This window comes from Peromyscus maniculatus, chromosome 23 (assembly GCF_049852395.1).
Source record: "Peromyscus maniculatus bairdii isolate BWxNUB_F1_BW_parent chromosome 23, HU_Pman_BW_mat_3.1, whole genome shotgun sequence".
Taxonomy (NCBI): Eukaryota; Metazoa; Chordata; class Mammalia; order Rodentia; family Cricetidae; genus Peromyscus; species Peromyscus maniculatus.
In genome coordinates, this window is record NC_134874.1 from 42,577,921 (window position 1) to 42,602,612 (window position 24,692).

General features: G+C 52.1%; 1 protein-coding gene across 1 annotated transcript in view; it reads right to left on the bottom strand.

Annotated features, from left to right (window-relative positions):
• Positions 1 to 22,998, bottom strand: part of Chlsn (cholesin) — a 109,083-nt gene extending 86,085 nt beyond the window's left edge. Inside the window, exons 1-2 of the mRNA XM_016009368.3 lie at positions 22,851 to 22,998; positions 17,667 to 17,799 (exon numbers count right to left, since the gene is read on the bottom strand). Coding sequence (XP_015864854.2) covers positions 17,667 to 17,798 — 132 coding nt within the window. The 5' untranslated portion in view covers position 17,799; positions 22,851 to 22,998. The remainder of the gene's footprint in view (positions 1 to 17,666; positions 17,800 to 22,850) is intronic.
• Between the last annotated feature and the right edge of the window lie 1,694 nt (positions 22,999 to 24,692).

A 24,692-nucleotide genomic window follows, 5' to 3' on the forward strand; every position in this document is an offset into this window, starting at 1 on the left:
GGAAACACGAAGCCTGAGCGGGGACGCCCAGCACCCATGTCAAGAGCCAGTGTGTTGGCACGCACCTGTGATCCCAGCGCTGGGAAGGCGGAGACAGGGGGATTTCTTAGCTCGCTGGCCAGCCAGTCTAGCTGGATCAGTGAAGCGCAGGTTTAGTGAGAAGACCCTGCCTCATAAATAAAGAAATAAACACATACGATGGAGTCTGGTGAAAAGCAAGCGTGTGCGTCTGAGTGTGGCTGCCCAGCACCCACAGAAAGAGTCAGACATGGCGTCATGTTCACGTTATCCTAGCCGTGGGGAGTGCAGACAGGAAGATCCCTGGAGCCTGCTGACCATCGAGTCTAACCAAATCCACGAGCGGCAGGTTCAGGGAGAGACCCCGTCTCAGATTAATTCATTAATTAATTACTAGAGAGGGGCCGGTGAGACGACTCTCAAGACGAGTGCACTTACTGCTGTTGTGAGGACCCGAGTTTGGTTCACAGCAGCATTCACAGTGCGTAACTCACAACCACCTGGAAATCAGGCTCCAGGGATCAGATGCCCTCTTCTAGACTCCACAGACACCACACCCACACAGACACACACGTACATGCACCCCCCAAACTAAAGATTAAAATAAAATCTTTTTTTCTTTTTTTTTTTTTTTTTTTTAGTTTTTCAAGCCAGGGTTTCTCTGTGTAGCCCTGGCTGTCCTGGAACTTACTTTGTAAACCAGGCTGGCCTCGAACTCACAGAGATCCACCTGCCTCTGCCTCCCCAAGTGCTGGGATATAAAATCTTAATAGTAAGGTGGAGAACAATTGAGAAAGACACCCAAGGTCCCCTCTGGCCTCTACACACAAGCTCACCCTCCAGGATGAAATGTTTCAACTTGCAGGAAATTGCTACACAATTCCAGCTGACCCCGGACTGGAACCCTGAGCCGAAACAAAACCTTTCCCCCTTTTAAACTGTTTCTCGGCACTTTGTCACTGTGAGGACAAGCTGAGGAACACGTGTGCAACTGGAAAAGAAAATCAACAGGGAATTCCCTAGCCTAGGTGATGACCTTGGAACTCCACCAGGTGGAGAAGGGCATGGGCCGGGTGAGAGGGGCATCCTGTGCCCTGTGCTCCCTCGCCATGCTCGGCAGCTCGGCTCCTGGCAGGCGCCGCCGGGTCTCCAGCAGAGCTGTGCTGGGGCGGGGTGGGGCACCGACACGGGACAGGACACCTCCTCCTCCAGTTTGCTGTCTTGAAGTTCTATTTCCTTGTCTCTGTTTTGAGGTAGAGTTAATCTCGTTTTGATACATGGGATCCGTGGTGGGTGTTCCTTTCTCTCTCTCTTTTCTTTTGAAGACCATGTTAACCTCAAGCTCACCAAGGATGACCATGAACTCCTTCCTGATGCTCCTGCCTCTCCCTCCCCAGGGCTGGGATAACAGGCATGCAAAGCTGGTTTGTGCAGAGCAGGGGAGGGAACCCGGGGCAAGGGCACTACCAGCTGAGTCACACCTCCAGTCCCGCCCGGTTCTATTACATTACAGATCAACAAGTAAATACAAAGTTCCACGCAGCAACCTCATGGCTGAACAAAGTGACAGCACATACTGTGTCCACGGCTGTTTGTCCGAGGAAGGACAGAAAACACCACAGATTAGATTTCTCACAAAACACGAACGGAAAGGAAGACTCAATTTATATGTATGAAACATTGCCAGCTTCTGTCCCTCATTACAAACCCGTGTTCTCTTTCAGACATGCTGGCGACGGGCACTGGAGGGGACCCGGACTGGAGCAGCCATGCAGGGACCCAAGGGGCAACCAGGACGCAGAGCTGCCTCGTGAGGCCAGTACTAGACGTCAGTGGGCAGGAGCCTGGCGCAGCAGGACGCAGCTGGCCTTGGGCCAGGAGGGATGCACGCGCACAAACACACACACACACACACACACACACACACCACATGCGTACACACCACATGCGCGCACCCCACGTGGCACCCACAGATCCAGCCTGGCTGACTTGGGCCCTCCTCTCCCAGAGGTGGGTGAGTCCTCTTTCCATAGGAAAGGATGCAGAGAGCAGGGAGATGGCTCCGTTGGGTCAGGGGTTTGTTCAGTCCCTGGGGTCATAGAATTACGAAACCGACTGGACACAACAGCATATCCGTGTTAGCCAAGCACTGGGGAGGCGGAGACAGGCAGAGCCACTGACAGACCCCAACTTAAAACACAGGGTGCACAGCACTGAGGAGCGACAGCTAACGCTGACCTCTGGCCCCACCCCAGTCAGCAGTTCACCCTCACATGGCGATCATCTGTGCACGGACGACCTGGGGTGGCAAAACCCAAGTCTGACTGCCGGTACAGGAAGGGCTGCCCCAGATGGGGTGGAGCCTCGCCTCCTGGTGGATTTCTGTCAGGGGCGATATAAAAGGAAAACTTCATCAAGTAAACACACACACAGAGGCACAGACACACAACACGACACAGAGAAACACACAGGCACACGCACAACACAAACACACAACACAGACACACAGGTGTGTGCATGTGCACACCACACATGGACACGGGCACACACACACACCCTACACACACACACACACACACACACACACACACACACACACACACACCAGCAATGCGACCACAGGAAACAGCTCTCAGCAGCATCAATGCCACGGTGGTGGAACCGCTACCACCCAACAATGCATTGGGGACCACCAAGACGGGTCGGCAGGTCAAGGTGCTCGCCACACGAGCCCCACAATCTGAGTTCATCTCTAGGCCAATGTGACAGTGGAAGAACTAACTCAACATGCTTGTCCTCTGATCATGTATACTACGGCATGTACACATGCATGTGCATACACATGTAAATAATATTAAATAAATCCAAAAAAACAAAGAGCATAGTCTTGGAGCATCTGATCTGCGATGGCTGTCATCACAAGCCACCCTTCAGTCACACTTCAAGTTCCAAGTCTACGTACCACTCAACACAGGAGAGGGGAGCAGGAGCTGATGTCGATAAATGGTGTTTGGGGTGTGTGTGTGTGTGTGTGTGTGTGTGTGTGTGTGTGTGTGTGTGTGTGTGTGTGTAAGTCAGAAACTGATTGTGCATCTCCTCTCAATCACCCTCCACCTTATTTTTTTTGAGAGTCTCTCCCTGGATCTGGAGCTCACCAATTCAGCATAACTAGCCGGCCAGTGAGCTGCGGGGATTCTCCTGCCCAGTCTCCCCAGCCCAGTTCCAGGTTCCAGGCATACTCCACCACACCTGGCATGTTATGTGGTGCTGGGGACCGAACCTAGGTCCTCATACTTGCACAGCAAGTACCTTCCAGAATGAGCCACCTCCGGGCTGAACTTTTCCTTTAAAGTCAGTTAGGGTGGTTACTTCACAACTGCTGCCCCTTCCCTGGGATCCTGATTGCCTTGAGAGGACTGCCAGTCACAGGGCTGAACAGCCACCGCCCCGACGCCACCACCCCGCCACCACAGCTGCAAACAGCCTGTGCCGGCTTGCGGTGACCTCTCAGTGACCTGGCAGCCTTTCCTACCCTGGCAGAAGGGGAGTGCCTGCCAGGTAGCTCAGTGGAAGCCTGGGCCTGGGGGAAACAGGGTACCATGCACGAAGGTTTGCAGTGACTGCTGCAGAGCCCTTCTCTGGGCTCACTCTGGGGCACACCCTAAGACACCGCCACCACCACCCCCAGCAGCCTCTGGGGGTGCCGCCCCAGTCCGGGGAAGGCTTCTCTCCAGCAGTGTGTTCTCCATCCTTAGGAGAACGGGCTGGGCTGGTACCTCAGGACATGGTAGTGATGCGGATCTCGAGGCTAAAGAGCTTCAGAGAGTGCAGCAACAGTGAAGAAGACACCGACCGCTGGGCAGAGCTGAGGACCAGCTACCTCAGGCCCCGTGACTCAGAGTCCCAGAGAGCTGCCAAGCCTTAGTGCTGACAGTCCCGACACCAAAGCACCAAGGCTCTGTAAGCCCGGTCACCAAGGCCCGTATGAAAGCTGAAACCGCAGAGAGTGCCACCTCCGCTGCTGACCAATGCCACCACCACCCAGCACCGCCCAGCACCGCCAGGAGCCCTGGAGAAGAAGCGCCACCTCGGCACCCAGGCAGAGCGGTTAAGGCTAGAATGAAAAGCTCCAGGCAGAAGGCAATCTCTGGCTTCTAGGAATTTCGAATCAACGAGCCTCCGTTATCTCTGCGACCAGCTCCCGGCCTTGGACATCTGAAGGCCCCGCCATCCCTATGTGTGGAGCTGCAGGACCTGGCTGGCTGTCCAACAGCACACACGGAACTCGGCCTTCTATGCACGATGCCTCACGGGACCTGCCTGACACCCAAGTTGGGCCCCTCATGGCTTCACTTCAGAGGTGGGACATGGAAACCCAGAGGCTCATCCACAATACAGAGTAAGTGCGGGTGGGCTCTCGCGGACCAGGACAGCACCGGGGGTGGGGGGTGGGTGGGGGGGGTAGCAGAGCCGTAAGGTAGAAGGAGCAGGTCCTGGTACAGCCTGTGAAGCAAGCGCGGCAATCCCACACCGTGAGAACAGACCCTCTGGGGTGCCGGCCTCGGGGGTCTCAGAGTCACCTGTGCCTCTCTTGGATGCCATCTCTCGCGTTCTCTCTCAGAGTCCAGCAGTCAGCGGGATGGCCTGAACCTATTGCAAGGCCACAGGGCCTGCCACAAGGGTGCCCAGCTATCCTGAGCATGGGCAGGGCTCTTGCCCAGGGCCCACGGGATGAGGATGAGACACTTAGGACAAGGCCTAGTCAGCCTTGACTTTAACGAGGATGACCTAAGAGATGAACCTCTGAGCATGTCTATGAGGAAGCTTCTAGAATGGGTTGAGGTGGGAGATTTACACTAATTGTGAGTGGCACCATCTCATGGGCTGGGCCCTGGATAGAATAAAAAGTAGAAAAAGCATTCATCTCTCTGCCTCCTGACTATGGATGCAACGTGAGCAGCTGCGTCACGTTCCTACCTCCATGCCTTCCCACCACGATGGACTACACTCAGACCATGAGCCAAAAATATACCCTCCCCCTGACGTGGCTTTTGTGGGGTACTTCATCACAGCAAGGAGACAAGTTACTAATACAACACCTGTCACCAGGAACACGGAAAGAAAGCTCATCCACCATGATGAGGTCGGTGGCCTCAAGAAGCCTTCTCCACTACTCAGGTATCTGTCACGTGATCCTGATGCCCAGTCACACTCAGACTAGCACCTGTTACTCTGATGGCAACTAGGCATTGAAAAGCAGCCCTCACCAGGCTGCTAAGAGCTCCCGACAGGACACCCATGGAGCTTGCTTGCCATTTGCCATTCCTGGAGCTAAGCAGGCAGAGCCAGACGCAGTCAGTTGGTCCGTGCTCTGAACAGCGGGAGATGCGCGCTCAGTTCCTGGGAAAATGTCTTCAAAGCCACAACTGTTTTCCCAGCTGTGGACGCTCCACCCTGGGAAATCTTTCCATGCCGTTACAAGAATAATTCTGAAATGACTGTACAAACATGCAAGCCTGCGCCCCTCATCCTGGTATTTGAGTCTCCAAACATGAGAGCTTCCTGGAGCACCCTGTGTGAAGAATGGTAATGCCCAGCACTGCCTCTGAGCTTCAGGGCTTCCCCACAGACCTGAGTTCGGCTACCCCTGGCTTTGGCCCTGACCTGGGAGGCCTTGGAGCCATCAAGAAGCTGAAACCAGCCAGCAGGACCACCCTACACAGGAGACTTTCTAGTCTATTAACATGTGCGATCTATGGAAGAAAAGCACTAGCCAGCTGTGGCACAGGAAGCCCGTCACAGCACGGAGCAGAACTGGGAAAGGAATATGACTTATCATGAATGGAGTCAGGGCACCCTGCAAACTGAACTGTAGGGACGGGGTGTGACACCACAGAAAAGCAGAAACAAACAAAGCGTCCAACAGGCCTCTAAGACAGTAATTCCATGGCACAGCTACCCAGAGCCAAGAGGAAAAGCAGGCCTCTGAAATCCAGACTGCCATCAAGCTATGGACAGGTTCCCCTACATGAAAGCCAAAGCCACTGGCCAAGGCCACCGGGGCTGCCTCAGAACCGGATATGATGCCCAGGGACAGGGCTGCTGGCTCAAGTGTCGTGATGTCACCTCAGCCCTCTATTCTGTGACAGTTAACCTTGTCAACTTGACAGCATGCAGAATCACCTAGGACACGGCCTCTGGCTATGACTGAAGAGAAGTTTCTAGAGAAGGTTACTCGAGGAAGGTAGACACAGTGTGGACAGTGCCGTCCCATGGGCTGTGGTCCTGGACTGAATAAAAAAATGTGGGGCTGGAGAGCACTGGCTGCTCTTCCAGAGGACCTGGGTTCAATTTCCCAGCACCCACATGGCAGCTCACAACTGTCTGTAACTCCAGTTCCAGGGGACCTGACACCCTCACACCAATGCACATAAAATAAAATTAAATTATTAAAAAAAAAAAAGAAAGAAAGAAAGAAAGAAAAAGGAAATGGGAACTGGGCACCAGCCCCCATCTCTCTGCTTCCCGTGTATCTGATGTAACGGGCAGTCTCACACTCCTGCCGCCATGCCTCACCCGGCATGATGGACTGCACCCTTGAACTCCAACACACCCTTACTCCTTGAAGTTGCTTGTGTCAGGAATTCTGTGAGCAAACTGAGGTCAGTTACTAATACACACACTCAAGTCTCAAAAATGACAGCAGAGTTCAAGGGCTGGAGGGATGGCTCAGCGGTCAAGAGCACTGGTTACAGAGGACCCAGGTTCAAGTACCAGCACCCACAGGGCACCCACCCCAGTTCCAGGGGATCCAATGCCTTCTTCTGGTGTCTGCAGGCACCGTGAATACTTGGTGCACACCTGCAGGCAAACTCCAACACATTAAAAAAAAAAAACCTTCAAAAAATTAAAAACAACAACAAAAACCCAGTTCTAAAAGCGTGACCGGCTGAGCTCTGATCACAGACGGTCACTGTGGCAAAGCTCAGTGTGAAGCCCACGGCCAGCCACGCCTTGAAAACGCTGAGGAGAAAATGACAGAACATGCAAACATTTTTCTTGCCAAACTTTTCCATGTTTTTGGTATTTTCACAATGGGTTCGTCTTATTTTTAAAAGAGGGGGAGGAGAGGAAGCTTTGTTTTGAAATATTCAGACTGTTGCCGGGCTGGAACTGGGCTCAGGTGGCAGGGCGCTTGATGAGCATCACCAGGCCCGGGTTCTGTGCCCGGCCCAGCGGAAACTGGATGAGGAAAACCTGACAGTCCACAGGAAAGAGTCCCAGAGGCCCCCTAACCAACCCAACAAAACCCAGGCATTCAGCAGGGGTTCTGGGAAGAGGAGGGAGAAGAAGGGTCAGGAGTTCAAGGTCAGCCTTGGCTACTGAGACTGTCTCAAACACAAAATGGAAAACAGGCTCAGCAGGTAAAGCACTTGCTGTTAAGGACCCGAGACTGGATCCTCAGAGCACACGTAAGAAAGCAGACACAGCAGCACACATCTGTAACCCCTGCAATCCGCAGTGAGACAGGAAGCGGAGACGGTAGATTCCCCCAGAAGCTTACAGGCCAGCTAGTCTGGTTTGTTCATAATAGTGAACAACAAAACCTGTCTCAAGAAAAGTGAAGTTAGGCCCAACGACCAAGGTTGTCCTCTGACCTCTACATGTGCACCATGGCATCAGCACACACACACTCACACATTCAAGTGCAGTGCACACGCACACTACACAGAAAAGAACGAGTAATCTCTCCCCCAAATGCCCAGACAAGGTAAGTCAGCTGGGCTTTCTTCCCCAGACCTCATCCTGAACAGGGGAGGATCCAATCCTCTCAAGAGCGAACTGCAGCAGCCCAGGAATCAGCCCAGGGCAGGCCACTGCCCAGTAGAGGAGCAAGCTCCATTCCGTGCCAAGGCCTCTGACATCATTCTCTTTCCACCACAGAATCATCTGTGGAATTCCTGGGTGGAAAGACACAACGATTTTGTTTTTCTTCTCTTTTTTGTCTGGCTTCGGGACATGGAAAGAACGCTTCATTAATCCCCAACTCCTGGAGACCCAAAACTTCTAGGAACCATCCTCACCGCCGGATTGGTCCCTTTCCCCAATGCACACAGCCTGTCCAATCAGAACCACAACCTTACCTTGCACACTTTCCCTCTATCTGCTGAGACTCCATGAGCACCCCCACACCTGCCCTGTAGGCAGAGTGCAGCCTTTTCTCACCAGCTGGACCCTCCCCCACCCACCCACACACACTTTTCTCCTAGAGGCCAGGGGTCCGGCACCAGAGCAGGACAGTGACGGGACCAGGGGCCCACAGGACGCCCTCGGATGAGCCACAGGCAGTGTGCCTCCGCCCTCTCTCACCTTCCTGGCTGGCCAGGCTCCCTCCCCTGCCTGGAGCTTCCAGGATAAACTCTCTTATTTTATGTGTGTGGGAGGGAGGTGTGTACGCCACAGCGAGTGTATGGCCATCAGAAGCCCCTTCCGGCTTTACCTGAGATCTGAGATCAAACTCGGGTTGCCAGACCGGCAGGCCAAGGGCCTGTACCTGCTGATCCCTCTCACCTGCCCCACATGCCCAGCTCTGTACCTCTGTTCTGGGGGTCGGGGCTCAACCCCTCATGGTTTGTGCAGCAAGCACGGCACTGGCCACGCCATCTCTCCCGCCCCACTCACCCTTCCGACATCCTGCTGCTTCATTCGGTGTGCGGGTGTGGACGCACTCCATTAGTCTGGATATCTGACACTGTCTCTCTCTCACAAATTTCTCCAACCTCACATATTTGCCTTGAAGCCACTGCACCCCTCCCACCCTGCCCTGCCCTGCCCTGCCGGGTAGGTTACCCTCTTATTCCACCTTTCCCCTCCGCTGCTCCCCACGCCTCTCCTCTGCACTCCACAGTCCCACGCTCTCTGCAGCTGTGTCTTCCTTTGATTCTCGCTCTGCTCGTTTCTGACTCCATGACTGTATTTCACTTCCAGATTCCTATTTGATTCTTCGTCAGCCCTACCTCTTCCTCTCCGGGGTGGTGGGCTGGATGTCCTGTGACCGGGCTACTGTAGACTGTCATCTGTCTCATCTGCTGGCCTTCAGGGTGGTTCCCCTCCTGCTGTGGATGTTTCTCTGCTGTGGGCTTCCGTGAATTCCACCGGCCCACACAAAACTTCTCAACTGGGCCAGCCTTCCCTCATAGTGGAGGTGGGACAGATGTGGGCCCCGTACCAAAACCTGATAGAGCCCTGGGATCCCAATTCTATGTGAGTGACCTTCTACTCCCAGTGTTGAATATCTCTGGGCCAGAAAGAAGCTAGGATTCTGTAATTCATATATTCATTTTGTTGTTGTTGTTGTTGTTGTTGTTTTGGTTTTTTGAGACAGGTTTTCCTCTGTGTAGCTTTTGAGTCTTTCCTAGAACTCACTCTGTAGCCCAGGCTGGCCTTGAACTCACAGAGATCCACCTGCCTCTGCCTCCCGAGTGCTGGGATTAAAGACGTGCGCCACCACCGCCCCGTTATTCATATTTTTAATAAATAATAGTTTATTGAGTGCCCTACAAGGGAGCAGGGGGCTGGGCTGTAGCCAGAGCATACCTGGATCCTGTAGTTCACCCCAAAGACAAGACTGGCAGTAGAGGTATACATACCCGTCATCCCTTCACTCAGGCGATGGAGACAGGAGGATCATAAATTCTAGGCCAGCCGGAGCTACAGAATAAAACCCCATCTGCAAACCGGAGAGGAAGGGGCAGCTCCACTGGCAAACTGCCTGTGGTACAAGAATGAGGACCGGAGTTTGGATCCCAAGCTCTTATGTTAAAAAACAAAAGCCATGTGCGGCTGTGCATGGATCTATAGCCCAGCACTGGAGAGGTGGGGGGGGGGGGACTGGAGGAGCCCTAGGACTTGCCGCCCAGCCAGTTTAGTGAGCTCCAGTTCAGTGAGGGATCCTGCCTCAAAAACCCAAGATGAAGTGTGATTGAGGAAGACAGCGATATCGACCTCTGGACTTCAAACGCACATGCATCTGTGTGCACAGACACGAGTGTGTATTCACAGAGGACTAAAAGAGAAAATAAAGCCGGGTGTGGTGGAGTACGCACGCCTCTGATCCCAGCACTCAGGAGGCAAAGCCAGGTGGATCTCCACGTGGAGATCCAACCCAGCCAGAGCTACATAGTGAGAACCCGTCTCAAAAACCAACCAAACGAAATAGTAATAATAATAATAATAACAATAAAGTAGAAAGAAGGCTGGAGGGCAGGGGGAAGGAAGGTGAAGTAGAAATGGAATCCCCGTCACTAGAAAGCAGGAATATATGCATGCGTACAGTGCCCAGCTGGTGTGTGGTTCGAGATCTCCTGCACCGTGGTGAGGGCGCCAAAGCAATGTACACTCCAGAACTTCAGCACAGGGAGACACCCTGAGGACCTCCAAAACTTCAGCACCCTTGGGAGACGGAACTGCTCGTGTTTTTTCCTGTGCATTTTTCTGTATTTGCTAATGTTTTTTACATCGATCGTGTGCAAATCAGGAGAAACAACAAACATTTTCCAATTATGTCCGCTGAGTTATTCTCTGTCAGGCATGAGGAAGCCCAGCACACAAACATCACCCTGGCTGACCGGGCAGACACTGGAGCGGCGGACACTTTGGGAACACAGCTGGCCTGCGGATGGGGAGTGGGTCCTGTTTTCTCTGGAGCGGGAGTGAGAAATGTCAGGTTTCCATGGCAGTGAGGACAGCTGGCTGGCCAGCAGCTCCTCCGCAGACCTGACCCCGGGCTGGGGAAAAAGACAGAGAGGTACTTAAGCTTGGGCAGAGGCCAGTGACGTGCCTGCCTACTCGCTCTGAGTGGGACTAGTGGGGTGACCACCTCAAAAAGCTCCAGGAGAAGGGGGCTGGAGAGATGGCTCAATGGTTAAGAAAACCGACTGCTCTTCCAGAGGTCCTGAGTTCAATTCCCAGCAACCACATGGTGGCTCACAACCATCTGTAATGAGATCTGGCACCCTCTCCTATATACATAATAAATAAATAAATCTTAAAAAAAAAAAAAAAAGCTCCGGGAGAAAGAGAGAAAGGTGACACACAGGCAGATGAGACCTGTCTCATCAAACATTAACGCTCACAGGGCTGGGGATGTGGCCTGGTTGGTGAGATGGACGCCTACCTAGTATGCTCAAGGTCCCAGGTGCCCTTGCCTGCACTGCATAAACCAGGCCTGGTGGTACACGCCTTAGACCCCAACACTCCAGAGGCAGGGAGGGGAGAATTGTGAGTACTAGGCCATCAAGTCCCCATCTTTTTTAAAAAAAATGAACTCCATGATCCAAATAGTTAAAATAGAAAAGGGTGATGTTGCAGGCACAGAGAAATCCATCTTACTTGTTCATGGGTTTGCGGGGGATCGATCACACAGCCATTGGGAAGAATAGTGTGCTCCTAAAAACTAAATACACTTGCGCTGTACTACCTAGCAACGACACCCTGGCACTAACCCATAGAAACAAAGGCCTGTGATCACAGACACTTATGTCAGTTTTAGTCATTAAGCAAGGCTCCCAGAAGCCCTTGGCTCTGCAGGCGGGTGAGGGCTGTGGGGATTAGCTGTATCTTGACTAGCGGTTATGGGTGTCAGCATGTGCACTAAGATCACACGGGAACACGCTCACAGAGACACGTGAGGCACACCAAACTCCTGAAACCCAAGCAAGCTCTGCAGGTTGCCCAGTCAGCTGCTCAGGCTTCATCACTGTGGACCGCGACAAAGGCACCAGCTGTCTCTGCAGGAAACTGGGTGAAGGGTCCTTGGGACTATGCAGTTTTGCAACATCCTAAGAATCTGCCAGTATCTTGGGGGAAGGGGAGAATCTCTTTTTTGGGAAAAGGAGGGCAAGACCCTGATGGCACCACCCTCCCTGCTCCCATGCCATGTCACTGCCAGAATGGCATGCTAGGTCCCAACACAGGAATTACACAGTTTTTCAACAGCCACTTCTGCCCATGGGCAATGACCCAAGTCATCCTGGGTTGGGCCAGCTCCACGGTGTGAAGGCAATGGTAGACAGGTTGCACAGACACTAGCTTCCTGTGGCCAGATCTTCCCTTGCATGTCCCAGACATCGTCAGCCTATGACATGCCAGCACACGTCCCTGTCCTTGGCCTCCACCAGAACTCAAACAGTGTGCCAAGCTCCTCTGGGTTTCCAAACAAGATTCCTTTATCTTGGTTTGTACTCACTTAACCCAGGAGCTGCCACTGGGAGATCAGTCGGCAGCCTCCCCGGGAGACACTAGAGGGAGGCCAGGGGACTGATGATACACAGGCCCTGGATGGCAGCCTGTCTCCTGTGGGCTAGGGAGGTGTGTCTGATCGCAGGAGTACACAGACTCTAAACAAACCACCCTCTTGGTGTTCAGTCCCACCCAAGTGGCTGTGACACTGTTCGAAGCCCCACTCAGACCCTCCAGGGAGCCCTCTGCAGAGCAGTGTCCATGGCAACCTTCCCCACAGCAGTGACACACAGCCCTCATTCCTTCCAATCCAAGCCAGCAGTCAGTCCTGTCAAGCTGGGAGAGATGTAGCCACATTTCTACTTGGCCACACACACAGGCTGGGCCACCCTTTCCTCCAAGTGCAAACACTGGGCTGTCCACAATTAAGGATCCAAGGATCCTATAGGGCCAGGACTAGCGAGTACTCTGTCATAGCAGAGCTGGGTACAGGCATGGGCAAAGATACCTGGCTTTAGAGGGCTCCACACCTGGGATGTGTGTGTGTGTACTCGTGCAAACCTATATTCTTTTGTTTGTTTTGTTTTGTTTTGTTTTGTTTTGTTTTTTCTAGACAGGGTTTCTCTGTGTAGTTTTGGTGCCTTTCCTGGAACTCACTCTGTAGCCCAGGCTGGCCTTGAACTCACAGAGATCTGCCTGCCTCTGCCTCCTGAGTGCTGGGATTAAAGGCGTGCGCACCACCGCCCCGGCCTCAAACCTATGTTCTTGTAGCTTGGTTTTTATTTGCTTCTATTTTTAACATTTGTTATTATTTTTTCAAAATTATACTTACATCCACTCAATGCATTCCTGACTCCACTCCTCCCCCCCACCCTCCCTCCCAACCTCATGACCTTTTTCTTCATGACTGCCACACAGATACACATATATGCATACATAAATACATCCCGATGAGTTAGTCCACTTAGTGTTGCGCGCATGTGTTTAGGGACAATCACTTGGACTATAACTCTAACTGGATTATCAGGGGGCTCACTGTGGAGACCGATTCTCCCTTGAGACGGGGTCTCATGTAATCCAGGGTGGCCTCCAGCTTGCTATGTAGCCAAGGATAGCCTTGATTTTCTGATCCCCCTGCCTCTTCCTCCTGAGTGCTGCTAGGATTACAGGCTTGCACCACCCTTGGTTTATGCCATGATGGGGATGGAACCCAGGGCTTTGTGTACACTAAGCAAGTATTCTGTAACCCAAGCCAAACCGTGTCCTTTAAATAGACCTGTGCTTTTCAACTGAGCATCAGTAACCATGTGCGTAGCCAACCAAGATGGCTCGAGCCTGTAATCCCAGCAACTGGGAGGCTAACACAGGAGACTGCCGGAATCAACAACAAAATAAACAGTCAGGTAGCAAGATAAGGGCACACCCACAGGAGGGCCTATCACTGAAAACACTCCCAGCAGGGGCTGCCACTCAGAGCCCCACTCCTCCTGCTGGGCACACTGTGGCACTGTTTCTCTCTCATGGGTTCCCACAACATGATGCCACAAGCCTAGTGCTGGGGTCTCCTGGAGAGATGAAGTGCAGGGAGACTCACGGTGACGCCCACAGCCTGTTCCCCAGACAAACGTGCGGACCGACCCTGCAGAGCAGGCACCTGAAGCCACTGAGGACAGAACACTTAACAGAGGACGGTGCGGCCAGGGAGCGGAGCAGGGAGACAAGACCTCCCACAGCAAATGGCCGAGGAACCCATGCAGTCTGGTGTGGAGAGGGAGGATGACTCAGACCCTAAGTCACATTAGTCCAAAGGCTCGCAATGCGATTGGGCTCCTGGCCACTGTCTAGTCACTCCCCTAAGACAAGTGGTGAGGCTCCCAGGCACTGCTATGAAGGCCAGCACCACTCACCCCACAGCTGAGTGTCCAGCCACAGAACCCAGACCGGACAGTCCCTGTCTTACCATGGCCATGAAGGGTTTGGGTAGTTTCCAGGCCATAAAGTTCCCAAGTCCTTCTGGATGGCTTCCTAAGCAACCACAGGCTGCATGCCCACATGATGCATGTGACTTTCTAAAGGGCCACAGCCCAGCGACAAAGCCAGCTGCGCTGGTGGCTTCCACACAGCCTGAGCCCTACCTGGCAGGGCCACCATGGATAACGAGACAGGTGGCCCGGGGACCCGGCTGCCACTGGCTGGTCAGCCGTACACATATTCTGTGTGGTGCGTGTGCGCGTGAGTTCCATCTCCATCAACTGTAATAAAGTTCACTCCCTGCTGCGCCTAAGGCTTTTCCTGACTTTTAAGTCTTTGATGGGCAGGGGAAGCAGACTCAGTCAAGACTCCCCAGACGGTAAACTCGCGTTCCTGCACAGCAAACATTTTACCATCTCCCTCGCCCTCGCTGCAGCATACTCTCAAAAATAAATAAAGAGACAGATAAACAAACAAATAAGTAAATAAATGGTAAAGTAGGCTCTGTTCTTTTCTCCAGTGACTGGTCACTATGCCTCGAGCCTGACCAGTCCTGGTGGGGGACAGGCTGGTCTCCACATCTGAGCTGCCGCCACGAGCCTTCGCCGGCGTTCACAGTGGGATGGCAGGGAGGGAAGGTGACATCTTCCGAGACACAGCCACCTCCTGGCTTGTCCCGGCTCAAATGGCTGCCCGGCAAGTCAGTGTGGCCCAACCTGGGATCCAGCCAACCCCTCGAGTACAAGCGCTACTACCTACAGCTCCATCTGCAGCTCTCCGCTCTAAGAAGTCTGTCCTGTCGGGAAGGACTAAGGCAGAGACTGGGGTTTAGGCTCCAGGGAGCACTTCCTACAGCAGACAAGGACAAGAGGCCTGGGGTCCAGGGCATCGTTAAGTGTAGGGAATTGCTGTGAACTCCAGCTCCCACCAAGGCCCACAAGTCTGCTACCTGTGGGAATCCAGGAAGAGGGAGGCAACAGGGCCGGAGCCCTCCTCAACCCAGCATTCAGGAAGCAGTAGGAACTCATCCTGAGAGGCCCAGTAGGGTGTTTGAACTCTCTCCCTAGGCAGGGGCATCACACCCCCCAGCCACTTCTCCAGGGCCTCAGGGTCAGGGCAGGTCACAAGCAGGGGCTGGGGCAAGGTGCCCACACACTCCAGGCCTCGGCACCAGGACCCAGTGGGCCATGGCCCAAGCAGGCAGCAGCTCCACAGGGCCCAGAGCCCCGAGTGGAACTGGAGCTCCATGGAAACCGCTCCCCAAGGGGCAATGAAGTTCCCAGCACTTGGGGACACTTGGGCGGTTCTGGCTCAGGCACAGAGCGCTGAGCTGTGGGAAGTGGCTGTGCAGGCCCTGGGAGCTCCCCACATGGACGCCTCTGGGAGGAGAATGCAGCGGCCCAAGCAGGGACAGGGGCTTCTTCCTCAAGAGTCCAGAGGTTCACTGGAGCCCTGGGGGACAGGACCGGACCAGCACAGTACTTTTCCATGACTTCCTAGGTGATGGGGCTGCCGAGCTGCAGGCCTTGCGGCCCATCCTTCTTCAAGGTTTAGCTTCAGCTCTCCCTATTTTATCTTTAAAAAAATATGCCCGACACATCCTTCTGACAATTTCCCAGGAGAGCTGAAGAAATGTTTTTATCCACAAAGACCAGCATTCGTAGGCAGAGAAAGGCCTCGTTCTGTATGCTAGACTGGCTTCCAGAACACGAGGAGGCGATCTAAGGACCCAGTCCCCAAGCTGCAGTCCTAAGTCACAGTGGCCACAGTGCCTGCCAGCTGACGACCACACCCTACACTCTCATTTCCTTTCAGCAGCAGCGTGGCTGACAACCTGTTGGCCAGTCCCCCTGCTGGCCAGGCCACCGGAACGTCCCTGCCACAGGCAGGCCAGTGCACCTGGGCCTCCTCCAAAGACCCACGGAACGGCCCAGAGCTCCACCTCCCGACACCTGCAGCCACCAGGAAAGCAAACACCAGCCTACGGCTCTCCTGGGAATTCGCGGCTCTGAATCAGACCAAGACGTAGCGTAAGAAAGACTAGAAAACAGGCCAAAATGGCTTCCTGCTTTCTTGAGAGAGAGAGAGAGAGAGAGAGAGAGAGAGAGAGAGAGAGAGAGAGAATCAAAGCACAATGCTGAGGCAGCCAGTCCTCTCAATCAGGTTCCCTGCAAGTGTGTGGGCTACGGGAGGAGGGGGGGTTGGGAGCCTGAGGTGGGGCTGTGCGGCTGAGCTGCTGCTTTAGCATGGGAAAGGCCCTGGGTTCCACCCCCAGCACGGTGGAATAGAAAACTTCTTGTCAGGACACCTAGAATCCCAGCACTCAGGAGGCAGAGGCAATGGGATCGCAAATTTGAGGCCTTCCCGAGCTACACAGCGAGAGAACAAAGTCCCGCGAAGCCCAGCCACGCCATGCCTTGTGCGTCTGACCAGCGTTTATTTCGTGTTAACTGACAAACTGTCTGGAGGGCAGTTAAGCACCTATTTTAAAGGTGAATTACTGTCAATGACAGAGTTTAACACCCAGAACTTGCAGGTAAGAAAAAGATTGGAAATGTTAAAATTTAAATGTATCTGTGGCCAGCAATATAGCCTAGTAGGTGAAGGAGCTTGCTGCCAAGCCTGACGACCTGGGTTCAACCCCATGTTGGCGGAAGGAGACAGCTGAATTCCACAAGCTGTCCTCTGATCTTAACACAAGCACCGTGAGGGTGCAACACATGAATACATAAATAAATGTAAAAAATTACAATTCAGTGTATCTGCATGCACATGGCAGATACATGTCACAGGGTGAAAAACAAACCCACACAACAGTTAGCATGGCTCGTACCCTCTCTCGGGGAGTATTAAAATCAACCGCTCGGGCCAGTAAGACCGCTCAGTGGTAAAGGTGATTGATCACCACCAAGGCTGCTAAGCTGAGTTCGACTCTTGGAACCCACACTGTGGAAGGAGAGAACTGACTCCTCAAAGTTGTCTTTCGACCTCCAGACAGGCACCCTGAGGTGCAAGAGTCCACACATGAATAAACAGACATGATTAATTTTTTTCTTCATAAAACATGAAGGATTCTGTTTGTTTTCTGGTGCTGGGGTAAAAGGTAGGGTCTCCCACATGCTAGGCAAGTGCTCTACCACTGAGCCATGGCCTGGCCCCTAGACTTGAGTTTTTAGACGTAAGTACCTGGACCACACCCTACGCACACATCAAGGAGAGGCATTCCGGGAGTACAACCAGGAGGCCCCATTCTCCCGGGAGGTCCCGCTCTCCCGGGAGGCCCCGCTTCCCCAGGAGGCCTTTCGCCTGGCCAGGCTGGTCCCTCACAGTCCACAGCAAACACGGGCACCCACGCAGCAGCCAAGTTCCCGTCTCATAACTGCTCCAGTGAGCACCAAGCACGCCCCTGTGTGGCTGCTCCGCCCAGAGTCATTTACCTTGGGGCTGGCCGCCGCCTCCTGGCCAGGCCTGGCCTCTGATGCCCGCAGCGTCTCTTCTGCTGGTCTTATCTTTTGCTTTTTAGCCTTCTTCTCTGTCCCTTCGGGGCCTTTTCTCTTATGTTTCACCATCCTGGAAGAGACGGCACAGGCCGGTCAACGGCAGGAAGGAAGAGCCTCGTGCTACAAAGTGCTGTGCCGCTAAACGGAGTGGAGGGGACACTTGGGACACTTCCCGATTATAACATAAAGGGAGGCTTAAATAAAACACGCTAACCAGGGCCACGGCTGCTGATAAAGTACTTCCTGGACAGTCGTGAGGACTTAAGCTTGAGCCCCAGAATACACAAGGAGAAAAAAAAGTCAGGCATAGCGGCGTTCATCTGCAAAGCCCACACCGGGGAGGACCCCTTAGGCTTGCTGGCTAGCCAGCCTAACGGAACTGGTGAGCTCCAGGCTTAGTGAGAGACTGTGTCTCAAAACATAAGACGGAGAACGATAAGATGCCTCATGGTCCTATCGCCTGCAAACACATGTGTTCACATGTGCACACACACATGAACACACAACATGTGTGCACACATGTGCATACACACATGAACATGCACACGCATATAAAATAAGAAACACATAAAAGTTAAAAGAAGGTCAAAGCACATGCTTGCCACTGTGGCTCATCATGGCCACTGTCTCCCAGGAGTTCCCCTTTAACCGGATGTTACTCCACAGATTACACCACCTGGATAGCTAACTTTTTTTTTTTTTTCCTTTGATTTTGAAACAGGGTTTTACTAGAGGACTCAGGCTGGCCTCTTGAGCTCACTCTCCAGCCCAGGCAGGGCTTGAACGTATGACCCTACAGCCTCCACCCTGATGGCAGGCCTGGACCACAAAGCCTGAGGTGGTATTTCTAACTCAACACTGGCTCTTGAGATTAAGAGTAACAGCTGGGCACAATTGGAAGGCAGAGGCAGGGGGATCTCGGGGAGTTCTAGGCTAGCCTGGTTTACATAGGGAGTTCAGAACAGCCAGTACTATGTAGATAGACCCCTATCTCACAGAAAGAAAAAAAGGAAGGGAGGGAGGGAGGGAGGGAGAGAGAGAGAGAGAGAGAGAGAGAGAGAGAGAGAGAGAGAGAGAGAAGGAAAAAGGTTAAGAACACCACTGTCTTCACTGACCGTCATCAGGTTCAGACATCTGCCTATTGCTTAACCAGTACATATTAGGGGACAGTTTCCTTTTCTCCAAATCTAGGCTAAGACACACCCCTACACAAGCTGTGGCCAGTATTGTGCCCCATCCATGGGTGGAGAGGCTGAAAGACCCTGAGGGGCCTGGAGTGTTCTCCTCCAAGCTGGTGCGGAGCCCCGAGCCATTCGGAAGGACTGAATGAAGCTAGATTTGAGACACTGAGACAAATCTAATCATAAGGTCTATCTCGTCACACAGCAGGGAAAAACACGAACATAAAACCAACTTGCGCCGGGCGGTGGTGGCGCATGCCTTTAATCCCAGCACTCGGGAGACAGAGCCAGGCGGATTTCTGTGAGTTCGAGGCCAGCCTGGGCTACCAAGTGAGTCCCAGGAAAGGCGCAAAGCTACACAGAGAAACCCTGTCTCGAAAAAAACCAAAAAAAAAAAAAAAAAAACCAACTTGCCAGGCGGGGATGGTGGCGTGGGTCTGTTATTGCAGCTGGGGGCTGAGACAGGAGGAAGGTCACAAGTTTCAGGACAGCCTAAACTACACAGAAAGAACCTGCCTCTCTGGACACGTCTGTAATCCCAGCACTCAGGAGGCAGAAATAGGAAGAGCATAAGACACTCAAGGTTGGCCTGGAACACACGAGAACAGTAACAACAACAAAAAAGATGACTATAGCGCTGGAGATCAACTCAGTGGCTAATACGAAAGGTCCCGGGTTCAATCCCTAGCACAAAATAGAAAAGGAAAGAAAGAGAAGAAGAAAAAAAGGAAGAGGATAGGCATAGAAGGAAAAATGGGAGCGATCTAGAAGGCATGAACACCCCCCAGAGAACAAATCTGCAGTCATATAACTGTGAGGCAGGGCCTCGAGCATGTGTGTGAACCTGCAGCCCAGGTGGGCGGGCATCGGGGCATCCCCATCCCGACTGGTGCTGTCACTGACTATGGCTCATGGAAAGAATATTACTATTCTAGAATCAGGAAACTCCAAGCTCTATATTTTCTTTTTAATTAAGCCTCCTCATTTAAAAAAAAAAAAAAAAAAAGAATATTTGAAGCCAGAGGCTACAGATTTCAATTAACAGTATAATAAGAAATCGTAAAAGGAGAGACTGTTGACACAGGGACACTGAAAATAGGGGTGGTGACACCAGCCAATTACCTCGTTAGAGAAATAAGAAAAGTTCAGCAAATATTTACACACCGCTTAGGAGAGAAGCGAGGTCTGCGGTCACCCTGCAAGTTAGCATTAAAAAGTTAATCACGAAGTCTATTTGTGAAAAAGAAGAAGAAAAAGATGGTTCTCCACCACAAGGTTCTAAGAGAGAGCAACTCGCAACTGAGGCACTGACTGTTTGTCCTAGAAAACATCTGCTTTGGTTCGGGGGTCAAGCGACTTTCAACAAGGGTGCTTAGACAATTCAAAGAGCAATCTACTCAGCAGAGCGAGAGGATAGCTGGAGAGGCACGGGAAAGGTGTGTATGAGCCTCACCCCACACACAGAGCTAACTCAGGATGGACCGAACCCCACAGGCAAAGAACCCAAGCCTCATACACTTTCCTTCCTTCCTTCCTTCCTTTTTTTAAAACAGGGTCTCACAATGTAGACCAGGCTGACCCTGAACTCACAGAGATCCAACTGCTTGTGCTTCTCCTTCTGCCTATGCCTCCTGAGAGTTGGAATTAAAGGCATACACCACTTTAACGGCCCAGACCTAAGATTGTTAGAATTTCCAGGGATGACCCTGGAGAAGACTGCAGTTTCTCAGATCAAATACCAATAACTAGACAGCCAAAGGAAAAACAAGCTGGACTACATCCTAACTACAAAGTTCTGTCCTTGGGCTGGAGAGAGAGCTCAGTGGTTAAGAGCTCTTGCAGAAAATCCAAGTTCAGTTCCCAGAACCAATATCAGACAGCTCACAATTGCCTGTAACTCTAGCTAGATCCAGATCCAAGACCTCTGGACACACACACAATTAAAAATAAAATATAGGGGCCAGGCAGTGGTGGCGCACACCTTTAATCCCAGCACTCGGGAGGCAGAGCCAGGGGGATCTCTGTGAGTTTGAGGCCAGCCTGGTCTACAAAGCGAGATCCAGGAAAGGCACCAAAACACAGAGAAACCCTGTCTCGAAAAAACAAACAAACAAACAAATAGAATATAGGGGCTGGGCAGCGGCGGCAGTGGTAGCTCATGCCTTTGATCCCAGCACTAGAGAGGCAGAGGTAGGTGGATCTTTGTGAGTTCGAAGCCAGCCTAGTCTACAGAGCAAGATCCAGGACAGGCTCCAAATCTACAGAGAAACCCTGTCTCAAAAAACCAATAAATAAATGAATAAGTAGATAGACAGACAGACAGATAGATAAGTAAAAACAGAATATAAAGGGGCTGGGAGATGATTCGGTAGTTAAGAGGACCTGGGTTCAATTCCAAGCACCCACGTGGTGGCTCACAACCTTAGTTCCAGGAGATCTGATGCCTCCTCTGAGCTCCATGGGATCCTTCACACACGGTACACATACATATATTCAGACACACACAATAAATAAATAAATAAATAAATAAATAAATAAATAAATAAATAAATAAATAAGCAAATTTTTTAAAAAAAATAAATAATAAAACAAATTTTAAAATTTTCTAACAAGTGAACAGTGCTAGCAATAGTAAAGACAACTGAAAGCATGGAGGGCATGTCTGCCAATCACATGCCCATCGAGAAATCTGTGCAGAGCCTAAGAACTCTTGAAACTCCCCAATCAAAGAAATTTGATGGGTGGGGTGGCAATATGGCTCAGTAGGTAGAAACACTTGCCACTGAGGCTGACAACCTGAGTTCCACCCCAGCCTAGCCTAACTGGTGAATTCCAAGCCAGTGAGAGACCCTATCATGAAAATACAAGGCTTCTGGGAATACCATCTAAAATTGACCTTTGCCCCCCTCCCCCCCACACACGTACAAACGCACATATAAGCATATGCAGGCATGCACACACATGCATATACAGTCATACACATACAGGCATGCACACACACATGCATGCATGCATACACATATACAAACACCACACGAATTTTAGAATGGGCAAAGGTCTTGAACAGACACTAAAAAACATGAGAAGATGCCAAACTTCACCAGTCATTTAGGAAATGGAAACCAGAGATGCTGCTTCATGCAGCAACTAACACACAAAGCCAGGAGAAGACACAGTGGGTAAAAACCCTTGCTGCATAAGCCTGACGACCTGAGTTCGATTCCTAGGCCCTACATAAAAATCTGGGTGCCGTGGTGTGCATCTGTCCATCTCACCTGGCTACGGTGAGATGGGAGGTAGAGACGGGCACACACTGGGCAGCAGAAACCAGAAAGACTGCCTCAGCAAGGTCAAGGAAGGGAACAGACTCCCTGAAGTTGCCTCCATGGTACCCAAGACCACTAATACGTGATCTTCTCCGGTCTAGAACCCGGCCTCATAAATCTAGGATTCCTACTCTGTCCTCTGCTTGTCCCAAATCCTTGAGTGACGCCAACACATAAAAGGAACCCAAAGAATCTTTTTGCTTTTTTGAAACAGAGTCTCATTTGGTAGACAAGGTTGGACTGGAGCTGGTAGCAATTCTCCTGTCTCAGCCTCCTGCAGGTTGAGATTACAGCTGTATACCACCACACCCAACTTGTAAGGATGGATGAATGTAAGAACTGCTGGGTGCATGGATACATGGTGGGTGGGAGGATGAAGGATGTGGGTGAATGTGTGGGTAGTAGATGATGTAAGTGGGTAGAGGGGTGGATGGATGGATAAGCAGGTGGAGGAGTAGGCGAACGGGTGCATCCACAGGGGTAAAGGGGTAGGTGGGTGACTGGACGGATCTATGGGGACCCACGTGGAGGGCCGGGCATATATGCACGGCCGGGTCCAGGACGACGTCTCCCCAGAGGCTCCGACCACCCCCTGGCACCCGCCGACCACGCACCTGCAGCGCCCACTCTCGCACGGCTCGGCCACGCGCCTCCACCACCAGCTCTGCAGGTTCCGCGCCGTCCCGCCCTCAGAAGAGCGGCGCTGTCCATTGGACGGAACCCGCGTCCGTCTTCCAGCCAGCCAATGGCCGCTGCACGGGAGGGAGCAAGCCCGGCGCAGGATACTGGCGTCATCTTTCGGAGCTGAGGGAGCGGGCAGTTGCCGAGGCAACTCCTGGTGGCGTGGGCACGTGCGGCGGGATTCAGGCCTCCGATGCTGGGCGGGGCAGGTGGAATGCCGCTCTGAGAATTCCAGCATGGTAAAGCTTGTAAATCTGAGGACAACCGAGCTTGGAGGCTCGCGCCTGTTGTCTCAGCCCTAGGGAAGTTGAAGCAAGCAGGAGGATTAGAAGTTCAAGGCCACCCTCCACTACGTAGGGAGTTCGAAGCCAGACTAAATTATATGAGACCCTGCTGTTGGGGAGCACCGAAGAGATAGAGGCAGGAGGATCAGAAACTCAGGGTCATCCTGGGCTGTGTAATGAATTATGGATCTGGGATACATGGTCTCCAAAAACCAAAATAGGGCCAGTGAGATGGTTCAGATAGTAAAAGCGCTTGTTGTAAAGCTTGATAACCATAGTCTGATGCCCAGGAAAGAAAGCCTTCTGTCCTCCAGAGAGAGAGAGAGGAGAGAGAGAGAGAGAGAGAGAGAGAGAGAGAGAGAGAGAGTAATCTAAAGTGCCAGGGATAGCTGGCCATGGTGTCACTGGCCTTTAATCCCAGCATTCAGGAGGCAGAGGCAAGTGGATCTCTATTACTATGATGCCAGCCTGGTCTACATAATGAGTTCCTGGCCAACCAAGGCTACATAGTGGGACGCTTGTCTCAAAAGTAAAAGAGGGTGGTGGTAATATAATCAAAGCTGAAGCCCTTGCCAATGCCCTCAATTCCCTTCTCGGCACCACAAATAATAACAGTAGTAGTTTTTACACTTTATGGGGGCCTGGTAGCATAGGGATACATGATGTCTCAGAAAATCAAAAAGGAAAAGAGAGGTGTTGGGGGGGGGGGGGCTAGAGATACAGTTCAGTTGTTAAAGTGAAACTCACTGGGTTTCATCTCCAAAACCCACATTAAAAAATAATAATAATAAAGCTGAGCATGTTATCAATGCTGTAATCACAGCACTGGGGAGGAGGAGGATTCTGGAGGCTCAGTGCCCAGAATGGAAGGAAGAGAGGGGGCAAGATTGGTCCCATTCTTCAGAAACACAATGGTGATGTAGCGCTAAGTGTGATGAGGTCAGTGAGCAGAGGGGAAATAACAAATCTTGCACGCTCAGCCTGCTCTTCAAGCCATTTTCCCTGAGGGGTTATTTGATTCTATAAGAGTCAGCCCAAAAGCTGGAAACCCAAAAGAGATTTTGACAGATTTGGAAGACCAGATTCCAACACTGGGTCTTTGAGTGGGAGCAGAGAAGCAGGAGACAACCTGAACCAGAGTCAAGCCGCCTTGGCAGGGGCTGTGTGAAAAACACCTAGGATTCATAGCAGTTTCTGAAACTGCATTGGAGGATTTATGCTAATACTGCTGGCCAAGTGAGAGGAGAAAGCTGATTCTTTGTGAGGCAGACTAGAAAGAGGGGAAATTATCAGGACATGAGAAAAGAAGGGAGCTCCCTCACCCGAGCATGGATGTTGCCTCTCCCCAGCTGAGAAGCAAGAACAGCAGCACAGCTGGCATTTGCTGTGAAGGTGACCAACACAGAGATAATTCTCCTTCTACGTAAAGACATGATGCTGGGCAGTGGTGGCGGCATGAGCCTTTAATCCCAGCACTCAGGAGGCAGAGGC